The sequence below is a fragment of the Callorhinchus milii genome, unplaced genomic scaffold, assembly GCF_018977255.1.
Source record: "Callorhinchus milii isolate IMCB2004 unplaced genomic scaffold, IMCB_Cmil_1.0 Scaffold2, whole genome shotgun sequence".
NCBI lineage: Eukaryota > Metazoa > Chordata > Chondrichthyes > Chimaeriformes > Callorhinchidae > Callorhinchus > Callorhinchus milii.
In genome coordinates, this window is record NW_024704743.1 from 31,330,379 (window position 1) to 31,353,726 (window position 23,348).

General features: G+C 40.5%; 1 protein-coding gene across 1 annotated transcript in view; it reads right to left on the reverse strand.

Moving 5' to 3' along the window:
- Window positions 1-23,348, reverse strand: part of cdkal1 (CDK5 regulatory subunit associated protein 1-like 1) — a 472,504-nt gene that overhangs the window by 387,312 nt on the left and 61,844 nt on the right. The window contains exon 4 of the mRNA XM_042332426.1: window positions 6,911-6,995. Coding sequence (XP_042188360.1) covers window positions 6,911-6,995 — 85 coding nt within the window. The remainder of the gene's footprint in view (window positions 1-6,910; window positions 6,996-23,348) is intronic.

The following is a 23,348-nucleotide window of genomic DNA, read 5'->3' on the forward strand; positions in this document are numbered from 1 at the left end:
ACAGAAGAAGGAGTTGTAAAAATCAAACAACAAAAAACAAAAAATAATGACATACACCTTGGCATTAATTACAGTGAATGTGATTCTAAAGATATGTACAGATATGAGTTTTCTTGAACTCACTTGGATGGATTAAATTATTGTCTGTACATGTTTGATTTCAAGATGACAAAATAGATTTGCCAACTCAGAGGTGAATCAAAGAATCTTAAAATTATAATATCCAATAACAGCTTACATTTCCACAATAGATATATATCTATATATAATACTTAAGCCGTTGCTGAAATTCCTCTCCAAATTCACACTACAGTAAAATTTAGCAGAGTGGGGAAGGGTGGAGGGGAAGAGAATGTGTGAGATAAAGTGAGAGAGATATAATGTTGGCCCACCTTCTTCCTTTTTTTTTGGCAGTTTCCTACTTACACCGATCACTATTACCCTCATTCTCCTCATCATTTGTCTGTTTAAAAACACCAGAGTAATTCAAATTCAGCATAATAAGGTGCTGTGAACCCATATTTGCATATGTATCTTTATATAAGAAATTATATGCTCAATCAGCAACAAATAAATATTGTAGATGGATATACAGAACTTAAGGATTGTAATTGTTTAATAAAAATATTAAAATATTAAAAATGTGAAAGAATTTATTTTTTAAGAAATTTCAGAGCTTTATTGCTACCAGGCAGACATGGTTTAAAGTTCTTATGAAACTAAAGTCTCAAAAAAAGAACATTTATGGTGATCAAGGAGCTACAAGACAACTATTTGCGTGTAAAGAGCGAACTTAAGCAGGTCTCGGAAGACATAAGGTCAAGACTTGCTAAAGTTGAAATGGACCATTATGGGTCTTCCCCAACATAATAGACACAGTTATAATTCTCACATTTCTTGTTGGGATGATGTCTCAAAGCTCTTTACAGGACATCCTGTAAAGTGTAGTGATTGTGTATTTTGCAGGCGAACGGTTTCAATTGTACTTGGACAGGAAAATTTAGTTAGGTTTAGCAATAGCTTCCATTTTTCACACTTTCTGTACAAGCACAGAAGATCTTCAATAAATACAATTACGCTACTGTGAAACTACTTACACATTACTAATTTGCTTTATCCTGTTGGTAATTAGGTTACAATACAACTAGTAACTTTGTACCAATCTTGATTTTGTAGAGTGATAGAACAGTACACAATTTCTGCAGCAAGTAAAACTCAGCAAGAGAGAAAAAGGTACATTTCCAAATGAGTTACTGCAATGAATCCGATTTCACATTGCTTTGCTGTTTAGTCTGGATGCATTACTATACTTGCCTTGCTTCTTTAAGCTGCTGCAAACCTTGTGCCTTTCATTAAAGTGAACTTTAGCAAATGAAGCCAATACTCACTGATCAACACTACTGCCTAAACCAAAGACAGCATGCAACACCCTTGGCACCACTGCTAAAAAGCAAATGCCTTCAGAAGTCATCAGTAGTGGTGAACTGAACACAGCAGGGTTTGAGAAACACTGAAAGGTTATTATAGCAAAAATAAATTCATTCCACTGCTGAATTTTTGACTTGTGGGATGACTATAATTTTGTTTTTGAAAATCTCCTGTTTTATTCAATGCACTTTTTAATTTCAGTTTTTGGACGAGGGAGCAGGAAGAGTGTAAATATCAACACCCCTTAAATTCAACATAGCTCATAAACTGAAAGAAGTCATGTGCATCTCACAACGAAACTAAGCATTTAAAGTTTTATTGGCTGTCCAGTTCAATCAAAATCAGAGAGCTGAAAGTTCAAAGTTATCCTATTTCTTGCTGAAAGCTTCATGTCCTCCTCGGATACTAGAAAATCAGCTTCTGGGGAACCTGCATGCTAACATTTTGATTCCTGGCACATTCTCCCCTTGCTCCTAATTTACTCCCTGTAGACAACAGAGTATGGTTCCGCCCAAATCTTAAAGTCCAAGAATTTCTTGTGAGATTTTCTGTTGACTGGGGGGCGGGGGGGGGGCACAAATTTATTACTGTTCGAAAATGCAGGTTCAGGAACTCTGTTCCACTGAGTTTCTGATCTCAGAAACTTCATTATGAGAGAATACACTTCATTATGAGAGAAACTAAAAGTGGAATCAAATGTTCCATTTCCCCGTGTCTGGTAAAGATTGTATACTCTCCTTCTGGAGGGATACACCATACTAACCTAATTCCAGAGAATATTAAGCACAGGTTGCCAAGAATGTGCGTTAGGTTATTGCTTGAGTTTAACCGCTGAACCACATAGCTTGCTTTTGAGAGCACTTAATGGTAAGCTTTACGCTGCTTGTCCAGCTAGGCCCACCCTACTCATTTGGGCTTTGGGTTGAAGTTTTAACAGGAGCCAAGTGGGAAGAATATGTGCCTCCAGTCTCCATGTGTACCCACCTGGCTCAGGAACAAACCTGAGATTGCCACAGACAGTTGACTCGATTCTGACATTTTATCAACAACAACAACAAATTTCATTTGTATGGTGCCTTTCACGTCAGGAGGACGTCCCAAGGCTGGACAGTCAAGGATTTGCACCCGAGCTGTGGGTTGGGATCAGGTGGGATAGAGAGCAGGGAGGGTAGGGCGAGGACGATAACCAAAGCACATTTGAAGAGAAAGGTATTGAGACAGGCCTTGAAGGAGGCGAAGGGAATGTGGGATGGAGTTCCAAAGGGTGGGGGTAGAAAGGCTGAAGCACCGACTGCCAATGGTGGGGCGGGTAGGACGGGGGACGTGGAGCAGGCCGAAGCCTGTTGAGCGGAGAGGTTGGTAAAGAGTTGGCAGGTTACAGAGGTAGGGAGGGGCAAGGTTGTGAAGGGCTTTGAAAGTGAGTACGAGAATTTTGAACTCTATCCTCTGGGGGATAGGGAGCCAGTAGAACCAGGCGAGGGTGGGAGTGATAGGTTCTTGGAGCCTGGTGCGTGAGAGAACATAAACACCAGAGTTCTGAATGATCTGCAGCTTGTGGAGGGAAGAGTTGGGAAGATCGACAAACAGGGAATTAGCATAATAATAATAATAATAATCGAGCTTGGATGCATGGATGAGGGTCTCAGCAGCCTGAGGGGAGAGGCAGTGACGGAGCTGGACGATGTTGTGGAAGTGGGGGAAGGTAGAACATGGTCATGGCACAAATGTGGGGAAGGATAGTTGAGGGTTAAACAAGATGCCAAGGTTCCGTACTGGCTCAGTGAGGTGTAGAGTGCATCTATGCTGCCAGCACTAACTACAGTACCTTGGAGCCAGCTCAGTCCCAAGGAGACCCCGTTTTGGAAAGAGAAAAAAATCCAACTGGATCGACACAAAACTGTCCATAATTTAGAATCAGTTGGAAATCTCCCTCAGTGCTGATAAGGAAAAATAAAATAAATGACTGGTACAGCATAGAGCCCACTACTGAGGTTCTGGTTAAAGCACATTGTTCAAGGAGACTGGAGGAAGCTTTACTCTGCGTCTAGCACATGCTGTATCTGATGACTGAAAGATTAATGTCATTTGCAATGGAAGTCAGACTATGACATAAAACTGCCCATAATTTGGCATCAATTGGAAGTCATTTGCATATTAATGTAGGCGTTTCCTATAAAATAAACACATTCACAGTATATCCTATGAAGCAATTTGAAACGTCTTCCCAACATGAAAAGTACTATATCAATGCAATGATTAGTATTGTTGTTCTAAGACACCAAAAATTTAATAAAGTGTTTCATTGATCATTCTCGCATGGTGAATCATAAAAAAGAAACACACAATTATAATTTCAATTTAAAACTGAACAATTTGATTCGCAAATAATATGACATACACTGTTTTGCAGAAATATTGCATTTGCTTGCAAAAACAACAACAAATTACATTTGCATAGTGCCTTTCACTTCGGGAGGACTTGCCAAGGCACTAGCATGACTGGAATTCCCTCACTGTGAAGAACCAGAAAATATACAAAAGGGTTTATTCCAGTCCCAATTGTTTCCCTGTATGTTTCTTCATAACCAGACAGTGGTTATTTGCATCTTTGGTCTTTCAACAGAACAAGTGGAAATTAGAAAACTGGCTGCTATTGATCTGCGGCAGAGTTCACATAGTAACACAGTGCAACCACAGAGATAGCTCCGGTGGATTTTCAGTACCACCTTCTCTGTGATATTAACTGATTACAGTGCCATTGAATCTGATTCTAAATAACATAGTCTTTGAATCTGACTTGTCCTTCACAATATCCTTTGGCTTCCTTATAACTTCAAAAACACCTAGAGCTACGTTGATACATTAAGTACAAGGATCTTCAAACAAAAATCCAGTTTTTGCCTTAGGCTACATTCATGCAAATTAAATGTTAATTAAAACTTAAAACAGAAGGAAGGGCATTTTAAACTGTGAAGCAAAAGGACAGTGTAGCAAACTGTAGCCAGCAGGAAAAAAAGTGTTAAAAGGATCGAATGGGAGAGAGGCACCTTATTATGTGCACATCATGTTGGACATTCCACTGTGAATTCTTTTTGGGGCAGGTATATGGCGTTACCTATTTGGAAAGTTGACCCATGTTATTCAGAGAAGCCACACTGTTCCAAAATAAAATGAATATGTAGGTTTCAAATTGAAAATAAATTGTTATAAAGTTTGAATAAGGCCCTAATTAAAAAGATATGGATAACATTCAGAGAGCAATAGCCCATTATTTTCCCTCCACTTCCCACTACACACACACACAAATACAAAATCAAACTGTATGCAGCAATTATCACCAACCTACATGTCAACTAAATGAGTATTGTATTAAAAAAAAGCAGAATACATTGGCAGCCAACCGGACATGTTGTTAATCAAAAGAACTCAAATCCTCATACTCCACCTGTTTTAGAACATATAAGAACATAAGAACATAAGAATTAGGAGCAGGAGTAGGCCATTCGGCCCCTCTAGCCTGCCCCGCCATTCAATAAGATCATGGCTGATCTATTCTAACTCCACCAACCAGCCTTATCCCCATATCCCTTAATCCCTTTATCCACAAGAAATCTGTCAATTTCAGTCTTGAATATGTTCAAGGACTGAGCATCTACAGCCCTTTGGGGTAGAGAATTCCATAAATTCACAAATTAGGTATTGATCAGCAACAACTTAAATTTACTTACACTACATATAAATTGAATTTCTCAAAAGCACATAACAAAAATGATACGAAGCTCAGAGCAGTGACAACAAGGAGTGAAGGATATTTACAAAAGGAATGGTCAAAAATACATTTGAGGAGGATTTTGAAGGCAGAGAAAGAGAGATTGGGGGAGGGGGGGGGGAGTGAGGAAGAGAGGTTCAGAGGGCAAAGAGTCTGAAGTCTTGGCCACCAATGGTGGAATGGAGGGAGAAGGAACAAGAAATATCCCAAAATTGGAATATTTACTGATGTACTGAAAGCCGGGGGAGCCCTGCGAGGACAGGGATGTGGACAACAAGCAAGTGTAACGTATATGTTGCAAGGGATTGCAACACTCTTTAGTGAATCTTATTCACATTAGTGACACCCACTGCTACACAATGGGGTCCCACTTACAATACTTGTCATGACAGTTATGTTCAGTCCATTAACTGAACTCTGAACAGTCCCACTGTAAACAAAAGCACTTTTAAAATCAATTCTAGTGAGCTCCAGCTAAGTCACTCCAGGTATAAATGGAAGTGGAGCTTTAGACACTGTACAACTTATCTGTTCTGAGATATTCAAATAAAATACTACCAGTCTGATGGAGAACGATCCTTGGCAATCCATTTTTATAACTCGTGTCCAATCCAAAGTAATAGTAAAATATTACCACCAGTACAATATAATAATCCTTGAATTTGATATAATGTCTTATCGTGTTGTTGAGACATCTCAAAGCGCTTCACAGGATACACTGTGAAGTGTTTTTGACTGTATATTTTGCTGGCAAAACGCAACAGCCAGTTGCTCACAGCAATGTCCCATAAACAGCCATAGAATGGTGACCAATTTTATTTGGGGGATTTGTTGGCCAGGACATCAGGAGAAATTCCCTTCTCTTTTCAAATCATACAATGGGTCTTCATAAAGTATAACTGAAGAAGCAGATGCGACCTCGGTTTAATGTCTCATCCAAAGGACGGCACCTCTGACAATGTAGCACACTGCACGGAGTGTCAGCTTATGTGATTCCAAGTCCCGTCATGGGGCTTGAACCCTAAACCTTCTGACTCAAGGGCTAGTGTGCTACCACTGAGCCAGCCTGACACATTACCACCAGTACAAAGAATTTTACTGAAACCCAATGCTATATTATCAGACTAAGGTCAGAAACAGCAGCAATTTACATTCATATTGTACCTTTCACTTCAGGAGAACATCTCACTTTACACAGCTGCCGAGGCACCCAAGCTTTTGCAAGATGGGGGGGAAAGGTGACCAAAAGCAAAAAGATAGTTCTTAGGGTAGATATAAAGTGCGATAGAAGTCCAAAAAACACATAAATAATGTAGAATATCTTCCCAAGCCCAAAAATATTTATACACAAACACAATCAGATTTCATAATATAAAAATGAATACTTTTTCAGAACTCTTACACGTTTGCACTTATAATTTACTAAATCTTGTCAGCTGGTTTGTACTGATCAGACAGAAATAAAATGATGTTCATTTACAGTACTTTTGTTCTAAGATGTGTGTACTGAGTTTTATTCGTGCAGTACAGCAAAAGATTGGGTGCCTGTCTGAAATTTCATTACCTGCTACATCGAGTCTATTTTGTCAAGTTTTAATTAACATTAAAATTACAGTGCTTAATATGTATGAGGTACTGATCAGTCTCACAAAATATCAATATCTTTCAAAGTCAATTACTTTATCCCCCTTTCCCCCATTATTGTACACTTACTGAATCGAGTTTCTAAAGTGGTCTTCAGCTGGATTCTTCACGGTACAACTGTTCAACAGCCACAAATCTGCATCAGACGAATTCTCTGTGGAGTGGAGAGACATTAGAAAAATCAGGATTCTCACCAGGAACGTCTGACCCACTTTGGTACATAAATATTATATTCTCCCTTTCTGAAAAAGTCTGGCAGCATTATAATCAAAAAAAACTTTTCTGTCAAGAGGATTGAAAAAACATTGCTCCTATGGACTAACTGAAAAAAATTAACAATTTATTTCATTGTCAATTTTCTAAACCAATTAATTTTCTTTCTCCAGTTTTGGCATTTCAACTCATTTTCCCTTCCCCCTGGGGGGTCCAGTTCCATGAGCATTCACCATTCTGCATTTCAACTAATCATTATTCACATATTTGAGCAAAGACAGTAAGTGTCAGCAGGCCATTCGAACACACAAAATATTGCAGACAAAAAGTAGGAGCTTAAGTAGATTTTGGTACCCAGATCATCAAAGAATCATAGAAATTTACAGCACAGAAGGAGACCATTTGGCCCATTGAGTCTGTACTGGCTCTCAGAGCAAGGTGTTCATTCAGACCCATTGCCTATACTTATGCCCCTTCATAGCCACTATCCTGTCTACTTTTCTTTTGAAACCACCCATGGATTGGTGGGTTTCAAAAAGGCAGGGCATTCCATATCCCAACAATTCTCTGAGTGAAAACAATTTGCCTTAGCCGCTTCACTCTTCTTGTGACTATCCTGTATCTATGGCCTCTAGTACAGTGTGGCCAACCAAATCACTAGTTCTTTATTGAGTTTTTTTTCATTTACGGTCACTCCGAGGGTATCGCAATTCGGCAGCTACTGGAAAGGGATTGATTTGGCACGGACTTGCCTGGCCTGGTGCAGGTGTTCAACGGGCCACTTCTTAATGCCCCCAAAATGCCAAAGGGCCACTGCTTTACCACTTGATAATCGTACAGTGATCACATCACATTTCAACCTCAAGTTTGTATGTCATTCATCTGCTATTTGTAAAGTACCATCATCTGCCAAAACCCAAGCCTCCAAATAAACAGAATAAAACAGTCGCATGTTATACATGATAAACATGCTTTCATAGGAATGATGTGAATGAAAGATACAATTTCAGCCTAGTTGTAAATTATAGTTCAGAGCTATATCATATTTATTTTTATGGGATATCTGAATCCAGTTGGTGCAAGCTGTCACATTGAGAGCCCAGTTACTTGGTATTTCTCCAACTCCAGCTGATACCACTGAATTATCTATTTACATTGACCTACGTCTAATATATGCTATCCACATGTACATTATTAGTGAGAAAAAGCTGATCAAAAATCCTATTGACAGTATTTGGATTGGACAGCTTCACAAAGTTTTAAGTATCTCGCTGCACACAAAGTCTACAATTACAAATCTGTCAGTACTGAATTAAATATTTTCAGTAGCTGTCTGCGTGGTAAGATTTTTTTGTAAAAAACAGACAGAAGGTAATCTTGATTTAAAAATTCCAGTATCACGCTGAAGAGGACCGTGTTCAGTGTGCGATGAAAGCAGTCTGCTAAATCACATGTGAATGGTGCCACTGAATGATCCAGTCACCTTTTCAGTGTGTCGATGGATTATAATAATAATAATCCTTGCATTTGATACAGTGCCTTTTCAAGTCTTCGGGATATCTCAAAGCCCTTCATGGGATACACTATAAAGTGTAGTGGCTGTAAATGTTTTGGGCAAAATGCGGCAGCCAATTGCGGACAGCAGTGTTCCACACATAGTCGTGGATTGAGTGACCAAATTGTTATTTATTTTATTTTTGAAGGGATTATTACCCCCGAAAAGTGATCCTCCAATTATGGTTGATTATTTAAGGACGCAATAAAATCAGTTTGTGCATTGAGATTTTCCATAGGACTGAAATCTGACAATGACTGTAACATTGACACAATACAGAGATCCATGGGCTTGGCATCTGTGAACCATCAAAGTGCTTGAACTGCGGAATGTGGAAAGCCATACAGTTGTGTCATACAAAAACTCACACTGCGTCTTTGAACTGACGTGCATCACAGGAGTAAATCACTTGAAGCAAAACCACTGTATGTCATATAGATCGTCATAACATGGGATAACACAACAGCCACCAGATGGAGTGTGTGCTTTGTATATGCATATAGCTGTGCATGTGCATAAAATGATTATGGAGAGGGTGGAGAAATAACCTACAGGGGAAAGCAGCCCCAAATCATGCACTGCCGATTACTCTGGGATGGGTGGATGGATCCACAATACGATTTGTCCAATGCAAAAACGAAGTGTGGATAGTGAAACAACACTGGACCAAGCACACTGAATTTACAAAATGTTTCAAAAGAAAAACATCAAAAATAATTATTATACTATGACCTTTTTTAAAAAAATCTGAAAAAAATTCTACTAATATTACTTTCTTTTTAACCCAGTTATACTTGTTAACATTTCAAAAGCTTTGAATGCACATTTGAAAGCAAGATGAGTCTTAAATGATAGACTTTAAGCTTCATTATCTAAATATTTACATTTGATTTAGTGCCTTTTACAGCGAGAGGACGCTGCAAAGCGCCTCACAGGATATACACAGTGTCCCTCCAAAACAAAACAATAATAAATTGATCATTTTCAATCCACGACTGTTTGTGGGATACTGCTGTGTGCAATTGGCTGCCACATTTCGCCCACAAATATACAGTCAATTCACTTTACAATCTATTCTGTGAAGCGTTTGAGATGTCGAGAAGACGTGAAAAGTGCTATATCAAATGCAAGGATTATTATTATTATTATTAGATTACTGCAAAATGTAGTGACTGTGTGTTTTGTAGGTAATTCTCTGTGAAGTTGTTTAGATTGAGGGACGACTGACGATACATCAGTTAATGGAAGTTCGGGTCCACATGATAACACTGATATTATGGGTAGGAGAGGAGTGGTTTGAGTTTTAACTCACTCTTTTAAATAACAATGTAGCATTAGGGACAAAAACTGTAATCTGATTCATTGCAAAGACCATGGTTGCAGTGTTCAGTATATTCACTCCCTGAAGCAAAATGTGGGCTAATTTGCCTTTTTATTTGCCTTTTATTACACTCTTCAATAAAGCCTTTTTTATTGAAAATTTATACCATTTATAACCTGCTGTATAACAAACCTGTCGGAAGATTTTTTTTGCCTTTCAGTTAACTGCCAATCATCTGTGCAAGTCAAGCTACACATCCCAAGCATCAGGTTGGAGGGCAGTAGTCATGCAAATAATATTTTTTAAAAAAAGCAGGAACGGAATGTGCCAGCAGCGCAAGTAGTTAATACTTTTGTAATATTCCATATAATAATCCTTGCATTTGAATAAAGTGCGTTATCACGTCATTGAAACATCTCAAAGTGCTTCAAAGGATTCTACTGTATAAAAATAAGTGTTGTAACTATGTATTCGTAGGCAAACACGGCAATCAATTTGTGTACAGCAAAGTCCCTCAAATATCTACGAGTGAATGAAAAATTTCATCTGGAGGACTGTTGGCCGGGACACTGAGAGAAATTCCCTTCTGTTTTCAAATAATAGTATGGGATCTGTATTTGGAATACTGCAAAAAAAATTCAGAATAACAAGTTAATTCCAGTTGCAATAAATAAATGAAATGAGTTTCCTAATAAATGAAATATAGAATAAATGAACTTCCATAAACCTCAAGATGGTACAATACTGCTAAGCACTGGAGTACTACTAACAGCATCACAGTACAAGCTGTACTCTGTTCAGCTCCCAATCTGATAAATGGAGTCTGTAGCACATCCAGGTGGGTGAGACAAAAACAAATAAGATGAGGAAATCCAGCCTAAGCATTATGACCTGCTGCGCACCATCTGAGTGGCCAGCCAAAAAAGCCATTGGCAGGTCAGCTACTCTCTCATCAAAGACACACAACACAAGTGAGAGATTTTTGGGGGCAAGTTTCCTCACTCCACACACCTCTGTTTACTTAGCAGTAAGTAGGAACTCAGTTGTTTGTCGATTGATGGATCACTATCAGCGATAATAATTCCTCAAAAAAAAATTGGTCACTTTAATCCAAGGCTGTTTGGGGACACTGCTTGTGTGCAATTGGCTGCCGCGTTTTGCCCACAAAATATCCAGTTAATTCACTTTACATATTCCGTGAAGTGCTTTGAGACGTTTGAAAGATGTGATAAGGCCCTATATCAAATGCAAGTATTATTATTATTATTTTATTACTATAACTAATTCTAATGCAAATCCTAGGAAAACTGCATTATTGTGGGGGCCAGGCTGGCTGGCTCATCAAAAGTACCTTGAGCACTGTGGACTCACCTGTGGAATTGGACAACAGAGACTGCCACAGAGGGTTGAATCAATTTCAACTTTTTGTGACTAAGCACATCACCTAGGAGGCAGCTCAGCCCCAAGGAGACCTCATTTAAGATACAGCCCAGTCCATTCATATTCTGTGAAGTGCTTTGAGACGTCTTGAAGACGTGATACGGCGCTATATCAAATGCAACGATTATTATTATTAGTTAACCCGCCACATCCCCCATCCCAAAGAATAATAGTCACTGAATTTTCATCTGACATTTGACAAGAGCAACAGATCCACTGCTTACTCTCTGCAAACCACTCAAGATAGACACTGAGCTCTGCTTAGTAGAAGCATGTGATATTCAGCAAATGTTTATATATTTACTAAATAATAAATTAACATTTTAAATCCGAGCATCCGGTAATAAGATTTGATCCCCTCTTCTGAGGTATGGTTCCATGGGCACTAGCTGCCAGGAACCTTGACCGATTCATCCTTCAAGGGCAATGAAATTTAAATTGTGGTGCTCCTTCTGCTATTGTTCCAGGTGAGATCAGCTACCTGAGCACAGACAAAGGACTGAACTAGAGCCTTTTGGTTTGTACAACTCAGTTTTACATCAACACATACTTTAAGAACTGAGTTTGTTTGGTTTGTAGATAAGTGGTGACAAACATGTTCCATTCCCCTTCACTGCTGAGTTCAAGTCTCAGGCGCAATGCAATGAGTGAAGGCTGTCGGTCTTCAGGGAAGTAAGGAAAGGAGGTAACAAAATCAAATTGGAGGAAGACTTCTTTAGCATGTGCAATACTTTGCAGCTAGCTGTATTGTTATGTATTTTGTTCTTCCAAACCACTCTTTGAAAACAACATTTTGAAATACACAACATGAGGGTGAGATCAGTCATTGATAATGATAGCGGTGGGAATAATTTGAAGTAATGAATTGAGGACCACACAAGAAGCTTATTCTTTAATCAGCACAATTATAGTGCAAAAGTGTGATTTGTCTTCCAGTGTAAGAGTACTAATATACAATATAAGTTTAGTGTCAACACTGATCATAATCATAACTTAAATGTCTTTTCCAGTTTTATATTTCAGATGCAGCAATTAGACCGATTAAAATGGTGTTAGTTGAAAACAAAATATAACTGGCATATGGTATATAGAACCCACAGAAACGCCAACTTTTTAAACTACTCGTTCTTATAGGGAATTAGACTACTAAGATGGCACATATTGACAGTCAAGTTTACGTAGCAGTGCTACCTTGAAATTATACTATGGGCCAAACCAGTTTAAGGATAAGAATCTTCCTGAACTACTTTTTGTATTTCATTTCTTCAGGTTTCTCATATTATACACCATTACCCATTCCCCAAACTCCGAGGGAAATCAAATAGGAAAATGTCTGACAGCAGCCCAAAGTGAGCCTCAATCCTTCTCTGCAGGGAAAAATGTAACATCTGCTTATAGCTAAACTGGCAACTTTGTGTGGAGAATCTATGTCCTACCACTCTTGATAAGAGTGGATTTGTGTTCCAGTGCACTGCATTAATCCTGCAGTCCTACTTTTTTTAAGAAAAAAAATCAGTGGCAAAGGAAAGATACCTTTTTAAATACCCAAACAATTCACCTCATGGTATATTTTTGACTGCCTAGAGCACACAGTACAGGTATTGGAACAATAATTTTCATGCCTCTGCAATTGCTGTACCCAATTCTGCAGACATGTCACCACGATCCAACTTTTACGATAAGAGAGGAAGAATACAATTTCATTTCATTTTTTATTGAAAAAAATGTATATGTGCATGTGAGGATATTCGTTACCATGTCAGAACTAATAACATTTACTCCATGAAATAATGACCAAGATAATACACGATTTTGAATTAGTTTTAGACACAGCCAAATCTCAAAACACTCCAGGAAGCCAACTCTCATCTCAACTAAATTGGACCGATTAAACTCCGAGACTCCAAGTCATTTTGTCACAAGAGAACAATTTAAGAATAATGGCATTATGTTTAAGGAAAACAAATACTCTCAAATTTAAACATCAAATAGATGAAAATTATAAAATTGTTTTAAGAAAATTCAAGGGGCTAAATCCTCATTTATATTAAACAAAAGAAAACTGTGGATCGAAATCCAAAAAAGTAATGTACTCTTTAATCTGGCATTATTAGTATCACTTAATAGCTCATTTGCATATACTCCGAAATAGTATTACATCAAAACTTCTCACTGTGTTCACAATGTTACTTAGAAATTTAATAAGTGTTACCATGAAATATAAGCAGGTGAAATGTGCTAATTATGTTCCAGAAAACGTAATGAGATAAATGAAGTTTTTTTAGTGAACTCCCTTCTCCATTCTTCTTTCCGGTCCTAACCGTCAAAGCCCCCCATGACCTTGCTCCCCCTACCTCTGAGACCTGCTAACCCCCTTCCAACCTGCCCGCTCCCTCCGCTCAGCGGGCTCCGGCCTGCGCCTCACCTGCCCCACCATTGGCGGGCGGGTCTTTAGCCACTCTGCCCCCACCCTCTGGAATTCCATCCCACAGTGCCTCCGCCTCGCCCCCTCTCCCTTGCCTCCTTTAAGACCCGTCTCAAGACCCTCCTCTTCAACCGTGCCTTCCACAGTGACCCTCTTATAATTATGATCCAACAAGAATTCACAATATTCATGGGTTCTTGGGTCTTGAATAAATTCTATAAAGAATGTGTACCAGAGAAACATTTGGCTAACTATGTTGGACCTCTTATCAATTTGAATAACCTCGAACTTCAATGTACTATCCCAAAAAACAATATATATCTACAAGATAAATTATTGCAACATGACAATCAAATGTCAGTTTAATAAATATTCAGTAAGAACATTGACTACATTAGATGAGTGAAATATATTTACCAACTAAATAGGTGCCCCAAGGATCAGTGCTTGGGCCTCAGCTATTTACAATTTACATCAATGATCTAGACGAGGACATTGAATGTAACGTATCTAAATTCGCAGATGACACTAAACTAGGTAAGCTCTGAGGCTGATGCAAAAAGATTGCAACGGGATATAGATGGCTAGGGGAGTGGGCGAGTAGGTGGCAGATGGAATTTATTGTGGGTAAGTATGAAGTTATTCACCTAGGTAGAAAAAATAGAAAAACAGATTATTTTCTAGAGGGGGAGAGATTAGATAGTGTTAGTGTTCAGAGGGATTTGGGTGTCCTTGTACACCAGTCTCAAGCAGCAAGCAACTAAGAAGGCGAACGGCATGTTAGCGTTCATTGCAAAAGGTTTGGAGTACAAGAGTAGGGAAGTGTTGCTGCAACTGTATAGGGCCTTGGTGAGACCGCACCTGGAGTATTGTGTGCAGTTTTGGTCTCCTTATTTAAAAAAGGACATACTTGCCCTAGAGGGGGTGCAGCGTAGATTCACTCGGTTAGTTCCTGGGATGAGGGACTGACCTATGAGGATAGGCTGAATAAACTAGGGCTATATTCTCTAGAGTACAGAAGAATTAGGGGGGATCTTATTGAAACATATAAGATTCTTAAAGGGCTGATAAAGTAGCCACTGAGGGTCTGTTTCCCCTGGTAGGAGAATCTATAACCAGGGGTCACAGTCTTAAAATTAAGGGTCAGCCTTTTAGAACAGAGTTGAGGAAACATTTCGTCACCCCAGAAGGCTGCAGATGCTCAGTCTTCAAGGCTGAGACTGGTAGATTTTTAAAAAATGGAGGGATTAGGGGATATGGGGATAGTGCAGGTAATTAGAGTTGGGTTTGACGATCAGCCATGATCTTATCGAATGGCGGGGCAGGCTCGAGGGGCCGAATGGCCTACTCCTGCTCTTAATTCTTATGTTCTTATGTTCTAATATCGAAAATATAGCTTGGCTGGTTACAAAAGTGGATTTTATTAAATAGAAGATTCTCTTTCTTGAGCCAGCTATTAAACACCATACTTAAAACTGTTACATGAAACAAAAGCTTAAAATATGCTTGAAAACAATGGTAGGCTGCTAAATAGCTGGTACTCATTGTCTTGTTTGATGAGCACAACACCTTTTATTGCTATACGTTTCTAAGAAATCAATGTCACCAGCAACTTTTTTTCAAAAAATCTTTTATCAGTAGTTATACAAATATATAGAATCATAAATTTCACATTTAACATGACCACCAATACATAATACCACACTCACAAATATGCAAACATGCCCGCCTAAGCAAATATTTGTGAATTTTGCAATTGCTGAGTGTGAGATCAGTTAGGTATTCATCATCTCTGGGACGTTCATAACTAGTAATTTGCATTATGTGACTGAATAAATGGCTCGGTGTTAAACAATCCCCAACGGGCATTTTGAAAGCTAGCTTCAAACATGCCTCTTAAAATGTACAATGCTCTACCAATATCAGTTTCCTAAAGCAACAAAACTGCTCTCAATAAGTGGTATAGATTAACTTTGAATCCAGTTGTGTGTGTGCTGATAAAATAGCAAAAGTAAATTAGAGCTAAGAACTACTTTCAGCTCAGCAGGTACAAAGGTACTTTTTGACAATAAAATGAGCAGTAGATCTGCTTCCATTAAACCGTTAAATTACCAATTTACAGACAACTTGATGTTAATTCAATACCATTAAACAGTTTAAAGCACAAAGGAGGTAATTTGGTCCAGTATCAGTTACGACATCCAATGGAAAATTAAACAAAATTATGTTAATTTTTTCTTAACTAGAAATTAACTACTTTTACAATTAAGTCTGGGTTTTATAGCTGTCCAACCAACAGTGGAAAACAAAACGTTTTNCTGTGGTCAGAGCCTATTGGAATAATAATATCCAACAGTACATATGCAGAGGTTGCTGAATTAACCCTTGCATTTGGTATAGCGTCTTCGAGAAGTCTCAAAGCTTCACAGAATATTCTGTAAAGATATTAACAGTATATTTTGTGGGCGAAATGCGGAGCCAATTGCCCACAGCAGTGTCCCACAAACAGGCGTGGACTGAGGTGACCAATTTATTATTATTATTAGAATGACTAAAAGAAACAAATTCAGAAACCATTTTTTTTAACTGAGGCAAAAACAAAAAAAATCTGTTAAACGACAACAACTTGCAGTTACATAGCACCCTCCAATGCAGGGTAGCATTTCAGAGCGCTTAACAGTGGTGGAGCCTCATTCCGAGCCGGGGTGACTGTAAGCACGGTTGAATAGGAAGGTTTTCAGGTGGGGCTTGAAAAAGGGGCGGGATCAAGGCGAAGGGATTGAGGGAGAGTGTTCCAGAGTTTTGGGGCATAGTGGTTGAAAGCGCAACCTCCAATAGTGGAACGGAAGATGCGAGGGACAAGCAGGAGGCCGGTGCCAGTCGAGGGGAGGCATCGGGCGGTGGATTGGGGAGTGAGGAGGTTGGAGAGGTAGGAAGGTGCCAGAGAGTGAAGGGATTTGAACACGAGTGTGAGGATCCTGAAGTTGATCTGTTCGATGATGGGGAGCCAGTGGAGCCTGGCCAGAACTGGTGAGATGTGGGTACGGAGTTTGGTCTGTAGGCAGCAGAGTTTTAAATGACCTGGATTTTTTAAATAGTGGAGCTGGGAGACCAGCGAGGAGTGCGTTTGAGTAATCCAGGCGGAAGGTGACAAGCGCATGCACGAGGGTTTCAGCTTCATTTGGGGTGAGGTAGGGTTGGAGGCAGGCAATGTGGCAGAGGTAGAGGAAGGCGGTCCTGGTCAGGGACTGGATGTTGGGGAGGAAGGACAGTTGGGGGTCGAACAGGATGCCTAGATTGCACACTGGTTTGGTGAGTCTGAGGGAGGGCCCAGGGAGGTTGAGGAGTTCAGATCTACAGAATTACTTTCACAAAAAAATAGAATTACTTGGAACAAGAGCCTCGATGCCTCGACAAACAAGAGGCCTTAGCAAAAGTTGCTCACAAGATTAAGTTTGAATTCTGAAATTGTTGAAGATGTTGAGACTTGGGGGAAAAAAAACTGAAATGAGTTGTCAGAACAAAAATGATCCACAATCACACTATTGTGATTAAATCCGCAAAACACAACAACAACTTGCATTTATATAGCTCCTCTCACACAGGGGAGCGTAGCAAAGCACTTTAATACACCAAAGCACCAACAACTGTCTCAGAAAGAAGAGGATAACATTGATAATTATGAATGACAATGAAGTCAATTGAATTGCCAGAGTACCACCCTGGCTGTCAACAACAACAACAATTACATTTGAACAGCGCCTTTCACATCGGGAGGCCTCCCCAAATCGCTGTTGGCTAAATTATTCCCAGCAATGGGTAGTTTGGCTGCTCATTGGATAATCTCGTTGAACTTTTGAGGGAAGAACTTCTCACCTTAATACAGAAACATTCAGCAAAAATGCATTTAAAAACTTCAGAGTGATGTTGTTCCAAATGAACGTTTCAATTTATACAGTATAGTTGCTCTACACCCGAAAGAGAATAATTAATTATCCTTGAATTCGATAAATACAGAAATTCTCAAAGCGTAGTAACTACACTTGCCTTGTAATTGCTATTAAGTGCAGTGACTGTGCAAATGCAACAGCCAATTTTCACACAGTAAATGCAAAATGCAAATAGGTCCCTCAAACAGCCGAAAAAAGAATGACCAATTCATCTGGCGTATTGTTAGCCAATACATTTCCTTCTTTTCAATAGTGTCATGGGATTTTTAAAGTTCTTGCATTCAGACAGAATTTCAGTGTAACATCTCATTCAAAAGTCAACACCTCTGACAATTCACCTCCATCCCCTCCCCCAAAACCAGGACGGAACTTGAGTACAGGTTTAGAATGAGAGTTTGAATGCGATGGAGAGCTTGAACCCTCAAACTAATTTGTGTCCCATTATGTATTAAGTAAACCCAAACCAATTTATGGCATTCTTATTATTTGCATTAATCATGTGATTCATGTGAAATTTTATCCCAACAGAGCGAATCCTGTCTATTTATTTGCATAGCAGCTTGCAATAGAGTCTCCAGTCCATCAACATCATCAATCATAAACCTTTGCAGCACAGCATCTTGCATTGAACAATCAGTTGCTCTCTAAAAATGTTTGAGAAATAGGAGGAAGCATCTTAATGCTTGAAGCATCACAAACACATTTATTCCACCAGCTTTGGTCAGGACTTGGTGCCTACTCAGATTTGACTTGTTCACAGCTTCCATTTCCTTCCTGAGTTGGACGCTAGCCTAATCGGATCTGTTATGGTGCCCTGTCAATTGTCCATCTGTTGATTTTTGACAGAGTAGCTAATCAAATTAAAAATAAGCATTGCTCCCAGATTTCAAAATCAACAAAATCAACAGTGAGACCTATAAGAACACAAGAATTAGGAGCAGGAGTAGGCCATTCGGCCCCTCTAGTCTGCCCCACCATTCAATAAGATCATGGCTGATCTATTCTAACTCCACCTACCCGCCTTATCCCCATATCCCTTAATCCCTTTATCTACAAGAAATCTATCAACCTCAGCCTTGAATATGTTCAAGGACTGAGCATCTACAGCACTTTGGGGTAGAGAATTCCATAAATTCACTACCCCAAAGTTTTTCCTCAACTCAGTGTGAAAGGGCTTACCCCTAATTTTAAGACTGTGACCCCTGGTTATAGTTTCTCCAAACAAGGGAATAAGTCTCCCACTATCTATTCTGTTGTGCCTCTTAATAATCTTATAGGTTCCTATAAGATCACCTCTCATTCTTCTATATTCTGAAGAATATAGGCGTAAATTGCTCAACCTATGCTCATAACTCATCCCCCTCATCCAACCCAGTGAATCTACGTTAAAAAGGAGAATATTAATTTGGTCTTGAATACGTAGAAATGGTAAATAGGATCGAGAGAATGCGTTACAGAATATAAAATCAAAAGGTGCAACAAGACAAGCACAAACACTATGACAATGTACAGAATCAGGCAGCTTACAGTCAATCCAATGGTTATTACTCCCCCCCTCTCCCCCCCCAAGCTAAATCAATGTAAAATTCAAATTGCAATGAAGAGAGCAAGTGGCCATTCAGTCAATGTCCGTTGCTTCACTACATAAGCAACTGCATAATTTTAGGACCTGTAAATAATTATCCAATGGCACTGGGTCTTCCGTCTAATATTTAGTTGGCACATATTCACGAACATACACATGATGGGATAGAGTGGAAAGGTTCTGATAAAAGTAATAGAATACGGTCATCTCTGCTCCGAGACCATTTTTATTCAGTTCTTTTCAGTTTGTCTTCATCTACCAGGTTTATTTCCATAACTGCCCTGAATTTGCTGTTGGGCATTGCATTAAAATAGGTTGTGGACAGCTCTATTTCCACTCAACCCTGCCGACTGGAGATACCTGAAACTTACTTCACACTTCCCTCCAGTAAAAGAGGAGCAAAAGAGGTTGCATCTCCCACTAGTAAGGCTTCCAGGTTGGTGTACCAATGTACCATCAGTACACCACTGTAGCAGTACAGTTGATTAAAATATTTAGTGATTCAGCCTTATTACTAAAATACTAAAACAAAAGATATAACACATATTCCTATTTAAAATAACATGAATTAATCATGCATGGTGCATAACATCTACATAACTTCATTCTCAATAGGCAAACTCTGTCAAATCAAAGACATAGTCATACGCCAATGTGAAGCCAGTTACAATAATGTGAAAGATGCACAGAATAGCATCAACATGATGAGATGAAGGTGTCTGCAACATTGCAATGTTTCAATATTTCTAAACACTATTTTCTGCTTTGCGAAACTGAAAACTCAGAGGATATGTTCCTTTATAACAAAGTTCTGTGAAGCGCTTTGAGATGTCTAAATGATATGATGAGGTGCTTTATCAAATGCAAAGATTATTATTATTAAGTTGCTTATATGATGGAGTGCTAATGTTAGAAAAACATTTTCAGACTTTTATGAATGCAGCAGTGTGGGATTTAAAAACATGGGAGTAAAGCAAATCTTTTCCAATTAAGGGCATTTATTTTGTTTATGTCATAACTACTGGAACCTGATTTTTTCCCATTTGATAATAAACCGCAGGAAAGTGAGGTGATTTACCAAAACAGTGTAATTAAGGACTTTTTTGTGGGAAAACATACAAAAGATTGGTGGAAAATAATTTTCTTCCAACCAATATACCTCTAATTAGAAGACAACAATTCACTGAGAAACACTTTCCTTAAAACAATTCTCTTCACTAAAGAGTTTTTCTGAATAATCCCTGTGAAGCTAGGCAGTAGAACAATAAAAATGTACAAATACATCTTGAAGTTTCGATCAGTCAGTAGCAGTTTCCCATGAAGCTTAAAAAAAAATTCTTATGATGAACACGAATAGATTATTCAATATAAAGTCAAAATTCTGTGAACAGCTTTATTTGAATTGTGAAAACAAGACAAAACGATACCAGACACTGGTTACCGTTCTATCCAACGCGGGCAATTTTCATTGATCCAAATTACCCTGGAAGTGCCATGAAGAGGTTTACTCATTCAGGGTCTGTTGGGATCCCAAACCACTGCAAGAGTACAACAACAACAACAACAAGATTCCATTTATAAAGCGCCTTTCACGTCAGGAGGACGTCCCAAGGCGCTGCACAGTTGGGTCATGACCCGAGCAGGGGGGAAATGGTCAGGGTGAGGGGAGGGGAGGGAGCGAGGAGGGGGGAAATGGTCAGGGTGAGGGGAGGGAAGGGAGGGAGCGAGGAGGGGGAAATGGTCAGGGTGAGGGGAGGGATGGGAGGGAGCGAGAAGGGGGAAGAGAGTCGAGAGGGGAGCTGAAGGCTCGGTCAAAGAGAAAGGTTTTGAGACCGGCCTTGAAGGAGGAGAGGGAGGAGGCAGCGAAGGCACTGGGGGATAGAGTTCCAGAGCCTCGGGGCTGAGAGGCTGAAGGCCCGACCACCGATGGTAGGGCGATTGGGGCGGGGGACGTGGAGCAGACCGGAGCCAGAGGAACGGAGGGTACGGGCAGGTAGGTAGGGGGATAGTAGGTTGGAGAGGTAGGAGGGAGCAAGGCCGTGAATGGCCTTGTAGGTGAGGATGAGGATCTTGAAATCAATCCTCTGGGGGATGGGGAGCCAGTGGAGGCGAGCGAGGGTGGGAGTGATGTGGTCCCGAAGCCTGGTGCGGGACAGTACACGAGCTGCAGAGTTCTGAATGACCTGCAGCTTGTGGAGGGAGGTGGCGGGAAGGCCGGCGAGGAGAGAGTTCCCATAGTCCAGCCTTGAGGTGACAAAGGCGTGGACCAGGGTTTCAGCAGCGTGAGGGGTGAGGTAGTGCCGTAGTCTGGCGATGTTCCGGAGGTGATGGAAGGCGGTGCCAGTTGTGGTGCGGATGTGAGGGAGAAAGGACAGCTCAGGGTCGAACAAAACGCCGAGGTTCCTGACTGGCTTTGAGAGGTGGAGAGTGCAGCCTTGGATGCTGATGGTGTCAGCGCCTGAGGTGCGGAGGCGCTGACGTGAGCCAATCAGGAGGGCCTCGGTTTTTCGCACGTTGAGCTGAAGAAAGTTGTCTCTCGTCCAGGACTCGATGTCGGACAGGCTGTCAGGACATCGGTGGTCGTGGAGTTGAGAGTAGAGGAGGAAAGGTAGAGTTGGGTGTCATCCGCATACATGTGGAAGTTAACTCCATGTCTGCGGATGATGTCACCGAGGGGGAGCATATAGAGGGTGAAGAGGAGGGGACCGAGGACAGAGCCCTGAGGGACTCCACATGAGACAGTACGGGGGGTGGAGGAGAAGCCATTCGTCGAGACAAAGTGAAGACGGTGAGAAAGGTACGACCTAAACCACTCAAGGACAGTGCCTTGAAGGTTGAGGTGGGAGGACAAGCGGTGGAGTAGGATAGCGTGGTCGACCGTATCGAATGCTGCCGATAGGTCGAGGAGGACGAGGAGGCAGAGGGAGCCCTGGTCACAGATGGTCAGGATATCATTGGTGACCTTGACCAGGGCAGTTTCTGTGCTATGGGCAGCACGGAAACCTGACTGAAGGGGTTCGAAAAGAGAATGGGTGGAAAGGAAAGAGCGCAGTTGGGAGGCGACAACTCTTTCCAGGACCTTGGAGAGAAAGGGGAGGTTGGAGATGGGCCGGTAGCTTGATAGCTGCGACGCATCAAGGGAGGGTTTTTTCAGGGTGGGCGTGATGGTGGCAGTTTTTAAGGGAATGGGGACAGAGCCAGAGGAGAGGGACAGGTTGATGATGTCGGTGATATGTGGGGCAAGAAAGTGGAGCTGGGAGATAAGGAGTGGAGTGGGGATGGGGTCAAGGGAGCAGGTGGTTGGTTTTAGGGATAGGATGAGTTTCGTGACAGAGGGTGGGGAAACGGGTACAAAAGTGAGTAGGGGAGGATGGGTAGCAGTCGGAGTGTGGGAGTGAGGGGGTGGGGGGTTGGTGGATGTTGGAGGGGAAGTGACCGCGGAGCGAATTCCCTTGATAAACTCCTCAGTAGCTTCATCTGCCAGTTTATCTGGAATTTCCTGCAACAAGTAGCACAACAGCACCACCTGGCACCACCTGGCAAACAGACCAGTTCGCAAAAGTGAATCCACAATTAGGGGGGAACATAGCCTAAATGAAGAAATAAGTGAGTTTCGATCTGTAAAATGTACTGCAGTACTGCCAGGTGCCCATATGGGATTATCATCTGAAGGGAATCTCTTTTTGAAAGCTTCCCTTCATCTTGCTATAGTTTCTATTTAACAGTATTACCAACCTAAATCTGCAGTGTCACTTTGCCAAACTGCTTCAGCTTGGTCTTGAAGCGAGTTTTTTTTCCAAACAAATCAAAGTGTGTTTTGTATATCATATGCGGGAGAGCAGAAGATTTGAAACGTCAGGGCTTGCAAGAGACATTTTGAAAGCAGTATTCAAGGCTGCTCAGAACTTAATTAAAAACGTAACTCTTTTAAGACCTACTCTGGGTGGTTGTTTAGTCTTGCACTATTTACCTGGTAAACAGTACATTTCAGATGGAGTAGCTCTTAAAGCAACAACAA